At 37.0% G+C, this 18,760-nt stretch overlaps 2 protein-coding genes across 3 annotated transcripts in view; both read right to left on the bottom strand.

Moving 5' to 3' along the window:
- Positions 1–1,986: 1,986 nt before the first annotated feature.
- LOC134659358 (uncharacterized) lies at positions 1,987–4,984 on the bottom strand. The gene is made up of 3 exons (XM_063515031.1): positions 4,906–4,984; positions 3,662–4,050; positions 1,987–2,159 (listed from the first exon to the last, which is right to left on the bottom strand). The coding sequence occupies exons 2-3, from the start codon at positions 4,044–4,046 to the stop codon at positions 2,065–2,067; spliced, it is 480 nt and encodes a 159-aa protein (XP_063371101.1). The 5' UTR covers positions 4,047–4,050; positions 4,906–4,984; the 3' UTR covers positions 1,987–2,064.
- Positions 4,985–12,417: 7,433 nt separating this feature from the next.
- The window catches only part of LOC134659135 (PTB domain-containing adapter protein ced-6), a 96,270-nt gene continuing 89,927 nt past the window's right edge, over positions 12,418–18,760 (bottom strand). For both annotated transcript variants that reach the window (XM_063514762.1, XM_063514761.1), the window contains exons 5-11: positions 18,381–18,483; positions 17,714–17,891; positions 16,801–16,918; positions 15,894–15,979; positions 15,441–15,530; positions 14,707–15,116; positions 12,418–13,538 (exon numbers count right to left, since the gene is read on the bottom strand). In XM_063514762.1, the coding sequence (XP_063370832.1) occupies positions 13,461–13,538; positions 14,707–15,116; positions 15,441–15,530; positions 15,894–15,979; positions 16,801–16,918; positions 17,714–17,891; positions 18,381–18,483 (1,063 nt within the window). In that variant the 3' untranslated portion in view covers positions 12,418–13,460. The remainder of the gene's footprint in view (positions 13,539–14,706; positions 15,117–15,440; positions 15,531–15,893; positions 15,980–16,800; positions 16,919–17,713; positions 17,892–18,380; positions 18,484–18,760) is intronic.

Genomic DNA, 18,760 nt, shown 5'->3' with positions numbered 1-18,760 from the left:
GCACCACATCAACATACATTTTATCTACTTAAGTATTATCTAGGTATAAGAACAAATCTTAAAATAAGTTATTTCAGTTTATATTAAATTAACGTATCAGATAGGTAACAAAGAAATACACCTTATTAGGTACCTACACAAATACAGATATTACAACATAAGGACAAAACTACAGTTCAAAAACTAAGGACTGCCCTTTCTCTATGCCTCTGTAAATTGTGAAGTTTTCAATCAAAAGGTACCACATTGTCGGTTGTCGATAAGGTTGATTTCAAATTGAATCTATATTGAAATAGCGCCTTATTGACAACCGACAATAAGTACCCTTTTGATTGAGAATGGCACGTATTATGGGCATGATTAGTTCTGTTGTTGTAGGCCCACAAATGTGCACATTTGGTGCACATTTGTGGCGTTATCTATGAAAAGGGACCTTATTGTCGATGGCGCTTACGCCATTATTAACGATGCTCCGACATAAATACAATGCCGCGCGACGCTGTGCGGCGTAAGCGCCATCGACAATAAGGTCCCTTTTCATCGATAATGCCCCATTTATGCCATGATGTGTCGTGCGCTGTATACCACGCTTGTAGCTGATATACTTGGGTTTTGACGTAAGTAAAAATCAATTATGTGTCTATGTCTACATTAAACTTGAGGCAAGATAGAACTCTTACCTATGTATGTGTAATTACAAATTCGTTTAAAATTGTTTAAGTAGGTATACATTTCGTGTAAGTAGTTTAATATTAGAATTCGTCCATTTAATTATAATTATGGAAGAATAATGGAATGTTTCGAAACATATAATTATATAGGTCTAATCATAATATAATAAAAATACATCAAATCAACAAAAGTTTGGTCAATCATAATAAAATCTTGTCATAACTTTGTGCCTATAACAATTAACCAAGATGCTATACACCGTGTTCTTTTTTATTTCCGTTAATTTCAAGGGTGCATTCCTGAGCTTAAATCAAGTAACTTTCTCAAAGACACCGATATTCTAATTAACTCCATTTTGGAGATAATCAATCATTTATTTTTTTCCTATAAGGCCTCTACAAGCGTGTACACTTGCCTTAGGGCCGATTTACATATTGATTAGTGTTTAGAATGAGTTCATACATTTGCTACTAAACTTAAGTACAATCTCGGTCGATCGATGTTCGAAATGACATTGATATGTCACAGATTTCAATTGTTTGGTTGAGTTAAATGTAATGGCCGTGTTACAACAACGCTATAGGTATGCTACATTTAATTACTTTTTAAACTTATTTTTTTTTTGTAAAAAAAAGCAAAAACATTTTTTTTTGAAACTTAACTATGCCATTTATTTCTCTTAAACGTACTTAACCATACCCCGAAGTTAACGGAATTCAATAAAAACACGGTGTATAGTGAGCGTGGTCTAGTGATCGCGAGTTCAAGTCTCGCCCAAGATGGGATATTTTCCACTTCAAATTTATTTTAGTGAAGTAGTCTTTGATTATTTATAAATAATTTGGCACATAAATATGAGGTCAAGTTTAAAAAAATGGTTCCTATGAACGTTTTAAGGGTTTAAAGTGGGAATAGTGGGATTGAAATATTGAACAGAAAATTAAATAAAACATATATTATATTCTTAAGAAATAAAAACTGTTAAATTGTAAATGCTTCGAGCCTGTATAGTCACGTATAGTTCACGTTTATATCGCTTATCGAGGTCGATAAAAATTATCACGTCATTACTTAACCGCGATGAAATTGACTTTAGGATAGAACACGACACGCATTTATTAAAACATAGTCTGACCAGCGAGTCGTGACACGAAAAAAACGCGGGAATTGCAATAAAAACCGCACCTGGCAATAAAATTACTATGAAATTAAATGACAGCTTGAAACTGACAGCTTATTTGATAGGAAAAAAGTTGCCATATATAAAGTTTTAAATAAATCTCAGTCTCAACTTTCATTAGCCAGACTCTAAAACTTGACATGACAGGTTTTATCCACAGCGATAAAACGATAAAACCTAGAGTACAGTTTGTCGATGGTCAGGTCGGTAGGTCATTTCTTCTTCTTCATCTGCTTGGCTTTCTTCTTTTCTTCCCTCTTTACTTCTTTGTCTTTTATGGACTTGTAGAGTTTGTAGCCGAAGAATACTGGAATGAGAAAATGTTCTTGTCAGTTACTTTTGAATCGATTTCTAAAAAACAGTTTTAATTCGTGGGGAAATTTAATGGTTACCAATCACTACCATATGTCGGTGATACCCAAGATACACTTATAAGTTTTACTTACGTAAGTAGGGACACAGCTATACTACAGAATGAGAGATGAGATTATCTCTTTCTAACAAATAGCTTTGTCCCTACTTACGTAAGTAAAACTTACAAGTGTATCTCAGGCCTTATAGACTTTTCTTACCATAAGTATAACATGTATTATAATTATAATGTAGGTACCCACAGGTATCTATGTTATAAATATTATCAAAATTCATCTAGGTACATATTTGTAGCGAATTTTATAAAGGGTCAAAATACAGTTATCAGCAGACGAGCTCAAAATGATCTGATCTGAGCTCAGAATAATAGCGTGTGCACATAATTTTGGACACCTTGCCCGCTTAGCCAGTAATCATTAAGATAACCTAATCTAATTGTTTGTCAAACTTTAACGCCTTGTAGATATCAGGTTTTTTTATAATTAAGATATAATCAGATATAGATAATAAATAGTGTAGAGTAGGCATTCAATCATATAAATAAATACTATTGGCTCTGTAGTCTGTAGACAACTAGACGTTACGAACCTGCTTCTGCTCAAGCTGAAACGCTTTGCTCGCGCTTCGCGTTCGCTTGGTCAATTATTTATGGGACAATCGACCTAGCCCACCCATACCCATATATACATACCAAGCTCAAAAAGGCTTGTGGTGGGTACTAGGTACTAGATGACAACCATAGTAGTGTATTTATTATAGTGGGTTTGTGCAACGATAATAAAAGTAGGTATTATACTTAAATATAGCAGAAAACACTCAAAATTCAAGAACAAATATTTGTGATACGCAAATAATTTATGTTACTGGGATTTGAACCCGGTACCTACTACCTACCAGCTAGGCAGACTAGGTTAGGAAGCCGCTAAACGCATTACAATGTAGTGAAGATTAATGATCAAACAGCAGCGTAAAGGTTAATCTATTTTAGACTGACTGTTAGTCTAGTAACCTCAAAAATGTATGGTATTAATAGGGATAAGGTTATTGGGATAAATTGACGAAAGTCCCGACATTACTATGACTGGGGGATTCTAAAAACCCTGACATTAACCCAGCCCCCCCCCCCCCCGCAATCCTGTCAAAGAACCAAAAATCCAGACAGGTCAGGGGAAATCCTAACCAAACCCTAGAATAGGGAAAACGATCCAAAGATTGACCGTATACAAAACGAAGCTATATGCTATCTTAATAGAGTCTGTGCGGATAGAGAAGAGTCGGGAAATGTACTCTTTTTCCTTTCGCACAGACTCTACCAGACAACTTTTATCAGAACAACCATCTAGCATGATAACGTCCCTACTCATCCTTTTTACACGGAAGACGGAGACAAAATTCAACAAACCTTTGCAAAGTTTTACGACGTAATCTTTTACATACCCAAAAGTATCAGGAACAGAATAATAGCTCCACCAATCAACATCAGCTGAAACTTAACAGCCTCCTGAATGGCGTCCTGAATCCCGCTCATATCAAACGCATTAGGATCCTGCAATTTCATCGAGATCTTGCTCACTATGGCCTCTTTCATTTTACTAGAAAACTCTTCCCTCTCCTCATCTGTCATTGCGTTATATTTCTCTATGACATCTTTTAGTTTATCCTGGACGCCCTCAGCGTCTTCGTCCTGAGGTACTTGGTCGACCATGTTTCTGAGCATAGATATTACGTCCATGTTTCTGATGGACTCTTGTAGTTTTTCGCCGATGGCGCCAGCGATGTTCATTTTTGGCGCGTCTTCGTAATCCATGATTTCGTCGGCCATTGTGCTATGGCGGGAAACCAAAGATAATTAGTTTTATTTTATTTATGGATGCGTTTGCGTTCAGATTCAAGGATGGTTTGTTCTCCCATTTTTTAAAGCTATAAGTTACAAGGTTTCTTATATGCCAACGGAAAGTTAGCAAAATTGCGAAATTTCCAAAGTAGGTTATAGATAAATATCGGAAACATATATCACTTTGTTTGGATGGAAAACGTGATTTCCATTTTCAAAATACAAACTTCCTATATTCCTCTTTCACAAGTTAAACACATACTTAAAAGTAGTATGTGTCGTTGTGGCAAGGCTGATGTGGATGTATTTGAATAATAAGGCTTCTACAGACGTTGCAACTAATGGCATGCGATTACCGCGGACGTTTGGAGAGGCCTAAAGCCCCCTCCACCCCACACCCGTGCGCGAATCGCGGCGCGAAACCGCGAACGCGATTGTGGAGGGGGCTTAAAGCGAGGCCTTTGTCCAATGTTGCCAGTAGAGCTTGTAAAAACTTGTAGCTTTATAAAATGGGGCCCAGGGGCCGTTTTCAAACTTGTAACCTGTAACCGCTCTTTGCCTCTTTCTAAAAGTGCTAAGACACTATCGTACCGCACCGCGACGTTGGTGCGTCGCACCCATAAGTTAGAGCGAGAAACAGATATCCCTTTCTCGCTCTCACTTATGTGTGCGACACACCAAGGTCGCGGTGCGGTGCGATAGTGTGTTACCACTTTAAGCGCTCTGCCTCTTTCTAACAACCGTAGACGTTAGAAAGAGACTTGCAGGTTACAAGTCTAAAACGCCAGGTAATTATTTTGTTATTAATTATTAGTTATTATTAATAGATAGTTATTATTATTCTCACCGGCGTGTAATCGGGTCGACACCTATAGATAAACTAGCCAATTATCGGCACACTGATTTGTTTGGCACTGCAACTGTCTTCAGCCATTATTAGGTGTCATGGCGATATCAAATGTCAGACTCGATAGCGATATCGCTATTGTTTTTTAGGGTTCCGTACCCAAAGGGTAAACGGGACCATACTAAGATTCCCCTGCCCGTCTGTCTGTCACCAGGCTGTATCTCAAGGACCGTGATAGCTAGGCGGTTGTCATTTTTACAGATGTATTTCTGTTGCCGCTATAACAACAAAAACTAAAAAGCACGGAACTCTCGGTGGACGAACACTTGCTTATAATCAATTATTTCGTCATGTGTTTTCAGTCTGGATACTAACAGATCTGGGATCACCACTATTTTCTAAATAATTTATTTAATTAAAATCTAAAATCATTCCACACACTTTTCAATGCGATTTTCAGGTATGATATGATTAAAAGGAGATATTAGCAACTAAGTTAATTGCTATCAATAGTCCAATGGCTATGAGCAAACGTAATAACAACCGATATCTGTTATCAAATTGTTATTTACGTAACCAGCCAACGTGGCCTGTATTATTGATAACAACAATATAATAAAATATAATAATTCATGCCGTGTCAAAGAGAAAGAGATAGCAACAATGTTTCAACGCATACAGTTTGTGCATAAATTTCGGAAATTGTGCGAAATGAGTAAAATCAGATCACTAGAAAATCACTAAGCTATATTTTGTTAAACCCCATTTCTGGCAAGCTTACGGCCCGCCTGATGGTAAACGGTCACCGTGAGGAAGCCTGCAATTCCAGGGATGCTACATGCGCGTTGCCGACCCATTAAAAACCTGTACACTAGAGAAAACCTCGAATTCGGATTTCGCATATAATAAAATGTCGGGTAATTTCGAAAATCGCCCATGATTCCATTATATATAACTAGGACAGTTCACACACAATAAATAAATAACTTAAATATATGTTAACAAAATCTTACTCTAATAGACCTCCGCGAGCTGTACCGGGTGCAAAGGCGCCCATCACACTTGCGGCGTTACCACCATTATATTAGATGTAGGTACCTGTATTTCCGGAATTCCCCGAACAGCTACCTCTGTAGGTATACAGAGTCCAAATCCAAACAGATATTCAAATCTGGAGTTCAGTTAAAAAAAACTCTAGTTCAGACTGTTCAGACATATGCCATCAGTGGTTAGGTTAGGTTATGATGACAATTATGTTTTTTCTCAAAAATTGCATTTTTGATACACGCTGTTATCGCCGACTGTACTTTTCTTTCAACGGTCAACTAATACTCATCGGGACAATTCTAACAAACCCAAACACAATTAGTTCGCGTGCGTTGCTTTAATGGCTCCTCTACACGATGGGCCAACGCCGGCTACTCCAAGGGACGCAGCCATGCGGTAGAATGAGATAGCAATATCACTTGCTCCCTCTAACGCATAAATGCGTCCCTTGGAGTGGCCGGCGCTGGCCCATCGTGTAGAGGAGCCATAACACAGAGATCCCATGGTGACCTCCTGTCTCCATCATCAGATCAGTTCCATGTCATCATAATATTGTATTGTCATCCGATTTACATATGTATGCAACATTTCAGTTCAGTCAGACATCGGGAAGTGGGTCAAATTTAGCTTCCAAGGTTTGACCCAAGCCAAACGCCAACTAAAGGGGCCCACTGATTATCAGTCGGCCGATATCGTCCGTCCGTCCGTGTCAGTTGTCCGGAACCAGGCGTGTCTCACTCCGCGATTTCGTCGCTTTGCTACAGGTAGCTAAAAGTACATCCGTTCGGCCCCAATTTTGGGGAAAGCCATAAGCCGCGCGTGGCGCTGTCGCCACCTAGCTGCCATATCTGTGCTGATCGTAACAGACGCGTTTTGTTAGAGAGTGAGTCTTCTGTACTTAGTACTATTATTTATTCTGTGCCGGAACTGTCAACTTTTTGTTCTAACTGACAGGTCGATATCGTCCGGCGGACTGTTAATCAGTGGGCCCCCTTTAAACTTCATACTCACAGATGTTTGTTAGGACCATGGACTAACCTACTTTAGGTTAGTCCATGGTTAGGACTAAGTACGAAAAGTTATCGTCGAAAAACAGAAAATTATTAAGTCCTACCACAAATATGGTGTTCTACTGTGCGGTCCTTTGCTCGAAAAACTGGGTCTGATGGCAACCCAGCGCAGCGGTAGGAGCATAAAAATGCATCCTGCTCGCTGCCCTGCCCTTAACGCCTACTGTAAGGTTGCGTTTCCACCAGATATGTGCGAAGATGAAGAACCAACACACTTCTTATCTATCCTCGCTACACATCCTCGCACCGCTCAACTGCCTCATTTCTAATGGAAAGACAGCCGAAACGAAGGGTATTCTGCCCTCCTAAGCTGAAAAGCGCTATCTCAAAGACAAATGATTTTGAAAATGGAACTATCAGCAATACAAACTAAAGTATAAGGTTAGTGTCTGTGCGGAAAGAGAAGAGTCGTGGAATGTATGGGGCCCAATACAATCCACGACTCTTCTCTTTCCGCACAGACTCTAGCAATGTATTTTCTTTTGAGATAGCGCTATTTAGCTTAGTAGAGCAGTATTATTATTATCAAAACTAGACTTACATATAACAGAGAATATCAGAAGCGCGAACAGTATCCCCAACCACGGCCCGCTGCCACCCAACACTTTAGGCGTATTCCCGCTCAGCATATTCCTCAAATTCTCTTTCATCTCTTCAGTCAGCTCAGAATCATTCAGCATATCCAGCAAGTTCTTCCTAAGCTCCTGAGGATTCCCATCTTTCAGCAACTCCTTAAGCTCTGACTCCTCAAGGTTTTCTAGGTTCAAATCTTCAGCCATTTTGAGGAGGGTTTGTTTTTAGTAAGTGCAAGCCGACAGTGTAAACAGATATGGCGATATCGGCGAGTAATCTAGTTTAAAATGTAACGTGGAGCCACGTGAGCGGGTTAAGGCATGAGAGACAGCGATTTTGAAACCAAAATAATGTACCTATTTATAGTGGCAAAAATATGTGCTTTGACTATATGTGTAGTTCGTTTTCTTAAACATTAAACAAACAAGGTAAACAATCTTGACGTGTCTTTTTAGTGAAATCACTTTAGAATGTCTGCTTCTATTAAATTGGTAAAGAACACAATTGAATACGCCTCACCTTATAACTTGGGCCATTATTTTTGATAATAATGAATATAATTGATAATTATGAAGCCAAGTTGCCACAACTGTTTAATGTTTGATCTGTAAAGAGCCAATAGCCAATATTACCTCATTATTGCATTATTAATAATTATTATCATACTAGCGATTATACAGGCAAATAATTTAGTTTCAGATCTATTTTGTACCTTGTCACAGTGACAATAGTATGAGTAGGGGATCACAAAACCGTGCGTATTTTAGAAAACAGGTTTTTCGGTTTTTGTGCAACAGCAAAACCGGGTTTCCGGTGTTTTCGGTGATTTCGATTTTACATATAATTTGTAAAATAAGCAAGTATTTTTTAGGATAAATGCTCTATTATTCAGTCTTCCACAACATTTCTATTTACTCTATCTTTACCAAGACCATCAAATTCCATTAATAACGTTTTTAACCTCATGGATGGTCAGCAATTCTGAAACGGAATGCCTGAGCAAAATATTACGTGACAACGGGGTTGACATAGTCCTCCTTCAGGAAACACACACCGCTGATAATACCCATCTCGCTAAACGAGGTAAGTTACAAGGGATTTGATTTGGTTGCGGCCACTACATCAGCTGAGGATATAATAAATCTGATGGGGGAGGCGATCATGGACTGGACAGATAGGAACTACACTTTCTTAGCCATTTCTAACAAGGGCAAAGGAACCTGAAGGAACAAAGAAGAAGAAAACTGTACTGTATTTTGTTATAATTACTACAATCAACATATTTAAATAGAGATCAAGGAACGTTCCTATTAAAATGTTATTTAAACTACGTAGTACAGGAAATTAAGGGATATTTAGTGAAAATAGTAAGCAGTTTTTTATATAATACGTATACGAAATTTGTATAATGTATTGTGTTGTTCTAAATATAATAACAAACTCTGAAGGAATTGTTACTCATCAAAATAATTAAACTATGTTTATAAAACTGTAAAATCGAAAACCTCGAAAAAGCCGGTTTTATCAAAGTCAAAACCCGGTTTTGGCAATGGCTGAAAACCCGGTTTTTCCGGTTTTTCGAGTTCGGTGAAACCGAGTTTGTGACCCCTGAGTATGAGGTCTCTAAGAGACTATCTAGTGACTTTCATATTGATTGTCATTGTGCCAAGGTACAAAACGGGGGGTGACTGGTCAAACCCGATAAGTTGAGTAAAAGGGTTAGAACTATATGTGACATGCGTAGAATTATTATTTAAATAATAAAATAGTTTGATTTATCAAGTTGGACCGCCCTGCCCTCGAAAATGTGTTGGAAATTAGATTATTTCGCCTCATGGTAAGCAATTACCATTGCCCATGGACACCCGCAACGCCACAGGAGTTGCAAGTGCATTGTCGGCCTTAAGATGAGAGTACACTCTCTTCTTTAAAGTTTGAAGGTTGTATTTGTCTGGCCACAAAATATTGCTTTGAAGAATTGGATTTGGTAATAAATACCACTATAGATATTTTCATATTTTTATTCTTTTTTATAGCTGCTCTTATTAACTGTAATTAAACTGTTACAAAACGCTAATAAACCTGTTCTTACAAATATATACGCCCCTAAATCATAAAAATCCATCCAAGAGTGATTTCAGGACTAAAAACAACAGTTTTCCTACCGTCCAAGATTCTGCAAACAGTCCCAGATTTTATTCTTCAGTGCCGCATTTAAACGTTGTTAAAAAATGTCCCATAAATAGCTTTAAGAGTCTTGCATGTCCCACATTCCATTTAACACATTCAGTGAGTTTTATGATTTCGTTCCCAGGCCGGACGACCCGATAGTCGGGATCGTGGTGCTACAGCTTTATATGACGAAATTGTTGTGGCCTGGCGCAGATGTCTTGTTTGGCTGGGTGGCAATGAATGTGTTAATACCAATTAAAAAATAATAAAATTAATCATTTATCTGAAAGTTTAAATAAATATATTTATGAAATGAAATGTTGAAATGAAATGAAATGTTTATTTGCCAGAATACGTTACAATTAGGTCTTAATACAGTTATAGCATCAGTATTCAGTCGACATAAAGCCAACATGCAAAATGTTTGTAAATTATAATACGGGTACATCAGGTACATGCAATACAATTATAATAATCCTAATAAAACAATGTCAATTCATTACAAATAAAATTAAAAATAGAAATACTTATAAATTGCACATTAAAAAAATTAAGCTAAAATAAAATAGATTGATGGTGTCAGAGTTATGTCCTGAATGATTTAAATATTACATTTCGAAATTTAAATAGTCCTTAATAGTACAAAAGCAATGACATTGGAGCCATTTAGTCAGTTCTTTCTTAAATACATTTCCATGCAATATTCTCAATTCATGAGGGAGATTATAGAACAAAACAATACACATGTTATACGCATTTTTCCTATAGATATCAGATTTACAAGCTGGCTGGTATATCATATTTTTATACTGGGCTCATAGCTCTCTTGCAAACATGTCATCTCTGTTTTTAAAATATCCTGGGTGGTTCTTAATAAATTGGCATGCCTTCAAGATGTACATAGAAGCTAAGGGGAGAATTTTAAATTTATGGTATAAAGGTCTGCAACTATCATCAAATCGGACCCCACCTATTTCTCTTAAACATTTTTTCTGAATTATGAATGCCCTGTGAACGTCAACAGAATTACCCCAGAGCAAGAGTCCGTAATTGAGAGTGGACGACACATACATATGGTAAGCAGTTAACGCGGCGCGAACAGAAACTGAATTCCTCAGACTTCTTAAGGCAAAAACAAACCTCGATAACTTGGAACATACCAGGTCCACATGATCTTTCTAATTTAAATGTTGATCGATAACTAAACCTAAGAATTTAGATTTTTGAGTTTCTTCAATGGGAGTATTATTAAGGCATCATTATGCCTTAATAATTAAGGTATTATTATGCATCATTGACACCTCTGCTGTAAAGGAAAAAATTACCTATATACATATTCCTATTTATTCAGTTTATCGTTCGGCCGATTTCACGTGAAATTGGCCGCCCTAAGTAAGTCGTGGGCACATCAATGATATTATATAACCATAGATAGGTTATACTCATACTTGAGGAGCACAAAAAATACTTCCATATTTATTTCTGTGCCTACGAAGAAATCCGTTATTTTTGATAAATTTTCTCATTCCATCCATCTTTATTACACTCGTTGTTAAACATAAGGTCGTGTCTTTCTCTTTCGGTGTGCGGGAGCTTGTTAGCACGTGCACATTTCTCGCTTGTCCAGCCATGTCTAAAGGCAACTTGTCCAATTTGTCACAAGTTACGAGCTTCAATTTTGGAACGCCTATAACCTATCTTGAGTTATAAATCATTGGGGCACATGAATATAATGTGCAATTTAATAATATACTTGTATTTTATAAAGCGTAAAGTTTGACAAACTAATCGATTAACACATAAATGGCTACTTACCTAATCCATGCGTGACTAAAGAACCAATTGTTCACGCATTAACATAGAAATCTCGAACGCAAACGCAAATATTTTACAATTGATATGCCTTGTGAACGAATTAAAAATTACCATTTACATGCCGATAAACTCGATAGATCATATAATTATGTCTGTAAATAGCTAAAGAAGTACTCAATAAATATTCTTACCTGTTAAACTAATCACAACAAGCCCAGGAATGATAAAAACTGAGTTAGAAAATGCGTGCTCCAACGGGCCATCTTGTCCGCCACTTAAGTCCACCATTTTGCTCTAATACTTAGATCTTTCCCTATAATACTGTGACGGTATACCGAATAAACTATTTAAGATTATAGGGAAAGCATATTTTTCACTGCCGCTGCCGTTTTATAAGAAAACACGAGTGAAATATGTGTCGCGAAAGTTCGCTTCTTTCCGACGGTGTCAACTAAGCGTGTGACAGACAGTAGTAGTGATGTAGTAAGTTGTTTCGCATTCATCGTTCCGGTTTTTTGGTCAACATCGGTTTTAGTTTTAGCTACAAACGATTATTTAATGTTATTCACGAATGTGTCATAGTAATCAAATTAATAGATAGAAGTCTGTGAGGAATGTATGGGGCCCAATACATTCCACAACTCTTTTCTTTCCGCACAGACTGCCGGGAATTTCTGTCAAAAATAGCGTCTCCTGTATTTGACGTGATTTAACCTCTTGACGACTGGGTTTTAAAAGCTAGCTTTAAATTAAACTTTGTTAAATTGACAGACTCGCCTTAATTGTGGCTGAATTTGTAGGAATATTATTTTATGAAATAAACAATGAAACAAAATTATATAAACGTAAATTTTATTATTAAAAATACACAATATGTATTCTTTTGGCCTTAATATTACATTAGTGTAAACAATAGGTACTTAATATAATATTCTACCAACGAGACAAGGCGATACAACAGTTTATTACGGGCACATTATATACAACTATTCATAAAAATATTTTGTTTAAAATCAGGAGTAAAATAGTAACATAATTCAATATCATTTTAAAAGTTTATGGAATGTTGACCCTTAAAAGCTACAATGTCATCCGTACACTAATAAAATGTATATAAACGACCTTAAATTATATTATTTATTTACATCTGGTTACAAGCGATGATATAATTCCCTCCAATAAAATTCAGTCATGTTTGGACGATTTTAAACATATAATATACATTTTGAAGTCCCTCAACTTTGAAAAGAATTATCACAGAATAATTTGAGGCGATCTTCAAATTTAATTCGAACTGGGTAGTTTTGAAACTTACAATCGATTTACAATACTGACTTCACAGCTAAAGCATCAATTTCTACCAAAATATATTTTAATTCAAAATTTATTGGTGAAATCAAGATAAAATGTTAATAATTATTTGAATAATTAATTAATTGAAAAAGTTATCGTAATGTAAGGCACTTTTGGAATGACATTGAGCGTATAATCCGCGTACAATCTAAAATATATCACCAAAATTTATACCTAACATTTTTTTTATAAACAAAGCAATGTCTTGATACATTACCGGTTTTTTGAGATTCTTTTTTAGAAAATATATTACTTATATAAGAATTATATTAAATAGGATTTAATAGACATTTATAATATTGTTGCCAATTACAATGAAAGAAGATAAATTTATACCATAACATGGCAATACAGAACAATACAATTTCGTACAATTTGCAAACATCGTTTAAATCCACGCAACGCTTATAAAATATTTTTTTTTTCTTGTAATCTTGCATTAATTACATTTAGTTTGTGTGGATGAAAGCAATATTTTCATTAACTATAATTTCATCTATTTTATTTATATCTTAACGGTAAAACTCAATTCTTCTTCAATGGGTCAAAGTTGTCTATTGAAAAATCATCGTTTCCAAAGGTGATCCCTCTGCTGAACCCATCCTGAGAACAAAAAAAACTGTAAGAAACATTAACGAATAATCCAACATTTTCTTATATTATACTAGCGACCCGCCCCGGCTTCACACGGGTTATCAAATTATACATACACCTTCCTCTTGAATCACTCTATCTATTTAAAAGAACGCATCAAAATCCGTTGCGTAGTTTTAAAGATCTAAGCATACATAGGGACAGACAGACAGCGGGAAGCGATTTAGTTTTATACTAAGTAGTGAAAGGGCGCTTTTATGCTTCACCGTTGCAGTTAATTCGCAATAACACGATTTATCGTAACACTAAAGCAGAGGAACCAAATGAGATTGTGACCATGGTAAAGTATAAAAGCGCCTATTGACTTATATAATGAAATAAAGTTATATAAGTAGTAGATCTAAGTACATATTAAGTACATATAATACTAAGTAACTACAACTAATACAATACAATATTTTCTCATAATTACAAAGGTAAGCCTATTTAGCAGTGGGGCATTTTTGTGATTATAGCAATCATACAATATGTAACTGTTAGAATCACAAGTGCAAGATTTTTATTAAAATACTTGATATTAGGCAAATACGAAGAAAAAAAATGTTACAGCTACAACTCACCATTCGCAGAGCTGTAGAAAACAAATTAAAATACTAAATATTCTTTAATAAAACAACCTAATGATTTTATGTCTAACTCTATCATTCCTAAAATGAAGTCTTATGTATTAAGCCCAGAATTGTATGGCAAATAAATGATTCCAATATGAAGAATCACATTTCAAGGGAAGTTAGAGATAACGCATTGCCCGAAGCGGTGAATGTTTCCATTTTTGTTATAATTTAAAATAATGTAGTATCGTTTGCACACGTAAGTATCTGCTTGATAAAAAAAATCACTAAATAGACAACTATTTTCTAAAGCGTAAAATATAACAGGGGGCGATCTTTGAAGTTCGATCGCTCAATTTCGTTACTCGAAAATCGTTGGAAAACGGCGGAATGCTGATTTTTGAAATACGAGCTATAGAAATTGGGAATCTAGTGGTATTGGTCACTCGTTTTCAATTCTATTAGTAGAATTTACATGCCTAGTAGTGGAGATATTACTGAACGAAATACACGAAATCGAGCGGTCGAATTTAAAAAATCGGCCCCTAGAAGAGTTAAACACTTACCTTCATCTCCGAAATAGTTTTATCTAGGAACCCGTTGAAATTGCTGTCGAGCTCCACCGTTTGCTTCTCACTGAGATTGCCGAAGCCATTGAAAGCGGTCCCATAACCGTTGCCGAAGATATTGTTCTTCTGCTCGATAGGGTCGTACCCGCTGAGGCCGTTTGTGAACGAAGTGTTGTTAAAAACCGATGTTTGGAGGTTAAAATCGGAAATGTCGTAGTTGGGTTGGTTGGTTTTCGTGGTGGCGAAGGGTGAGGTTAGTTGAGGGGTGTATTGGTTGGAGACGGCGAAGGGGGTGGAGCCGAAGAGGTCGCTACCGTTTTGTACGGGGGGTTGGGGGGTTTGAGGGTGCTGCGGGGAGGGCTGTTGTGGCGTGTTCTGGCGTTTCGACGCTTTTGGTGGAGGCGCCACTGAAACAAACGAAATAAAATTTTAAGTTACTAGAACTTAACATTTGGATTAACTTTATCAAATGAATTGACAATCAACTAATACTCGTACCACGCTGAGAACTCTTATAAGAGTTATAAGTTATGACTGACGACGATCTAGCCTTTAATATAAGCGTACAGTGGCGCCCGCATGGCGGCTATGAGACTATTAGCATGAAAGCTTGAAAGTCACATGAATGCCATGATGAGCGTGATGGTCATGTTTTAATTCACCCTTCACGCATATCGCACATAGCTAACATTCAAAATATTCAGTTAAATATAGTATGTTCGTATACTTACGCAGCGGTGGTGTGGTGGTGGTGACGCCTTGGTCGGGCGGCGTAGAGTAGCGTGGGGTGGTTTCCGCCTCGAACGCGCGTGGGTCGAAATCTGTAACAAAACAAATATGTCATGTTCCCAGAACTTGTAGGGATAGACAAGTAAACTTATCTCAAGCATTTAACAAAGCCAATCACGTTTACGTTTTGGTAGTTTTGCTTCGTACACTCATTATCCTTTGGCCCGTTCTCACCGTTCTGTTCGAATTGTTATAGCTTTTTACGAAATCTGTTTTAATTCTTTATAAGTGCAGTAAATACTGAAGGCAAAATAAGGTACCTACAGTATCCTCCTACGTCCCAGAGCCATCCTGGCAGTTTTGAATTTCGAAGCTTCTTTATTCCATTACAGTTCAAAATTCGTTTTGATTTTGTCCTTTTAAAAGGACATTGGGACTTGGGAGGTATTACTTACCACTATCCGAGTCAGAGTTAAGCAATAGGCCTTCCAATTTGGTGCCAACGACTGGGTTCTTGCTTGACAAATCTCCCAGGAGCTTGCTGAAATGTGATGTAAAAGTTGGGTCAGTATAATTTTATCCATTATTTCGTTTAACGACCAACGGTGTTATTCATAAACGTCTGCTAAGTTAATCAGCTGATGATCGTCGTTTGTCCCTCTCTATGGCATAACGACAGATAGAGATAAACGACGATCATCAACTGATTAAGTTAGCAGCCGTTTATGAATAACGCCACAAGAATACAACTGTTATTTAGACAATTATTTCTCACACATGCAAAGTGTTATGTAGCAGTCTACAACCACAATACTTGTCAACATCTATTGATGAGTTTATGGAGTTTTCATAAAAGGTAAAATCCTCTCTAATAGGAACTAAACTCTAATACCATATAAGCTAACATCTATTGTTTGTCTTGTCCATACGATTAAATAAATAAATAATATCTAACATTAATTTTTTTACATTTTTTACAGAATAAGATACTTGTACACATTATATAAATGGAGCTGGGCGGGACATGTTGTCAGGCAGAGTGATGGCAGGTGGGCCAAAATGTTAATGGAGTGGTGGCCGCTTTCGCGCTTTCAGACGAAAAGATTGCCTGGCGTCCGTTGGTTCGTTGGGTGGACGATATTCGGAAGATCGTTGGTCACTTCTGGATGAGATTGGCTCAGGACCGGGATAAGTGCCGTACTCGAAGAGAGGCCTATGCTCAGCAGTGGGCGATGATGATGATTATTATATAAATAGAGCCTGGGAAGTTTTCACGACTTTAACTTGTCATCCGATTGACACAATGAAACAAGGGGATACGACACTAGTGTTGCAAAAACCGGTAATTAACCGTGAACTCACCCAGTGCTGAAGTTCGTCTTCCCATTGTGTTGTGGCGGCGGCGTCGACAGCAGCAGGTTGTTGTCGTTGGTGGAGTTGAACGTGTCTGTGGATGAGTTGTGCGACAGCGCATCTTGGCCTAGAAATAATAAACAAAAAAAGATTTTAATAATTGAGGAACGTAATATTATTATTATCTATCACAATTTGGCTCATGAAGCAAAAGATACAGAAGATTTTGTACAATAAATGTACTCTAACATAACTGGGGCCACCAAGATGACAAATTCCAATCGAAAAGTGAAAACGTATTGGAATAATAGATTTGATCGCTAAATCAAGTGATCATTTCTACAGATTATTTGTTTGGATTGGTGTTTACTATAATGATTATTACTTGACTAGGCCCTCTGGTCTTCCGGCGGAGCCTTCACCTTGCTCAACTTTAAAACTAGCACTTGGTTTTTGAAAACTAAATTAATCGCTATACTACACTACATCTTGCACGGTTAATGTTGTTCGCCAGTCGGTTGTAAACAATGACCTTAAATGTATAATTTTTGAAGTGAAAACTTCTTTAGCGGCGCTGTGCACTTTTTGTGATGGGTAAAAAATGTTAAACTCGCGAGGGGTGTCACGTGACCGTAAGACCTAAAACGGACACGTGACCTGATCGAAAAACTGTTACTTCAATGTCATTGAGTTTTTTCTTTATTGATGTAAATGCCATCTAGTGAGTTTCGCTCTAACTGGTATTAATATAACTCGAGTACTAACAGTGATGTGCTTAGGGGTTTCAAGTAATGCGACTAAATAACGCTAGATGGCGTTAACCTCAATTATACATAGTTCTGCAGACATTTTGCAATAGTGATTGAGTTTTCACTTCTGCCAGCACTACCGGAGTGCATCCCGTTGTTTTTTTAACACTAACCATTGCTATTTCCCTCTGGACTCTTAGAACCATTCATGGCACTGAACCCATTGGCCAGCGTGAGCGACGCGATCTGCTTGTCCAGGTCAGCTGGTGCCTTGAAGTCGGCGATGTCTGACAGATTGTTGCGAGCGAGGTACGCTGATAGGTCGTCCTTGTACGTGATCTTTGATAGCTCCTGAAAATGCGATTTGGGAGCTCAGTGTAAATAAAGACAGAAATTTAAGCCATTATAGAGCAAAAGTCTAAAAAAGACCTTTTTGCTTGTACAGAATTTGTAGGAAGAAATAAATCAATATAATGGAACTATCTTACACAAATTGACCTAGCAAACCCCCCTACAGTAAGCTCAATAAGGCTTGTGTCGTGGGTATTTAGACAAAGATTATATAAACGTAGGAACAAACATTCATGCTCATCACACAAATAAATGCCCATACCGGGATTTGAACCCAGTAAAGACAGAAATAAAAGGAAATACAATCGTGATTTATTTTTTCAAAAAATATGTAAGTCGTTTGAATGTATTTGATATGGCTGTGCCTCATTGAAGTTTTGTTAGAGTATGTGCGGAAAGAGAATAGTCGTGGAATGTATGGGGCCCAATATATTCCACAATTCTTCTCTTTCCGAACAGATTCTATTAACATTTTAAGGTTATTCTTACTTGTAAACGATTTTTGTACGTGTTCATCTGTAACTCCAACTTCTTGTTCTGCAGCGACAGCTTCTGCATCTCGATGTATTTGCCGTTGTCGTTCATGAATCGCCTGGAAACAAAAACGGTAATTCCAAATAAAATGTTTAAAACCGTGTTAAAAACCGGCATTTACTTCTTCTAGGTACATCACTATAGAGACGTCAATGATGTTGGTGATGCACGTATTCTATTAAAGCCTTATTATACTCTCCTAAAGCGCTTGACACACGTTACGTTAATTTAGTGACTGACGACAGGTGACGGACGCAGCAATGATATCTCTATCGCATTGACATATATATCTAGGGACTGGCTTTACGGGCAATAATAATGAGATTAATGAGGCA

Source organism: Cydia amplana, chromosome 24, assembly GCF_948474715.1.
Source record: "Cydia amplana chromosome 24, ilCydAmpl1.1, whole genome shotgun sequence".
Classification (NCBI taxonomy): domain Eukaryota; kingdom Metazoa; phylum Arthropoda; class Insecta; order Lepidoptera; family Tortricidae; genus Cydia; species Cydia amplana.
The sequence above is the reverse complement of the archived record's forward strand: the minus strand, read 5'-3'. Positions and strand labels throughout refer to the sequence as shown.

Bases quoted from the DNA above. Each gene is read 5' to 3' on its own strand.
- LOC134659358 (XM_063515031.1), bottom strand. From the start codon at position 4,046: ATGGCCGACGAAATCATGGATTACGAAGACGCGCCAAAAATGAACATC. The intron at 2,160-3,661 runs GTATGTAAAAGA...TTCTCATTCCAG, and splicing joins TCTGTTCCTGATACTTTTGG to TATTCTTCGGCTACAAACTC.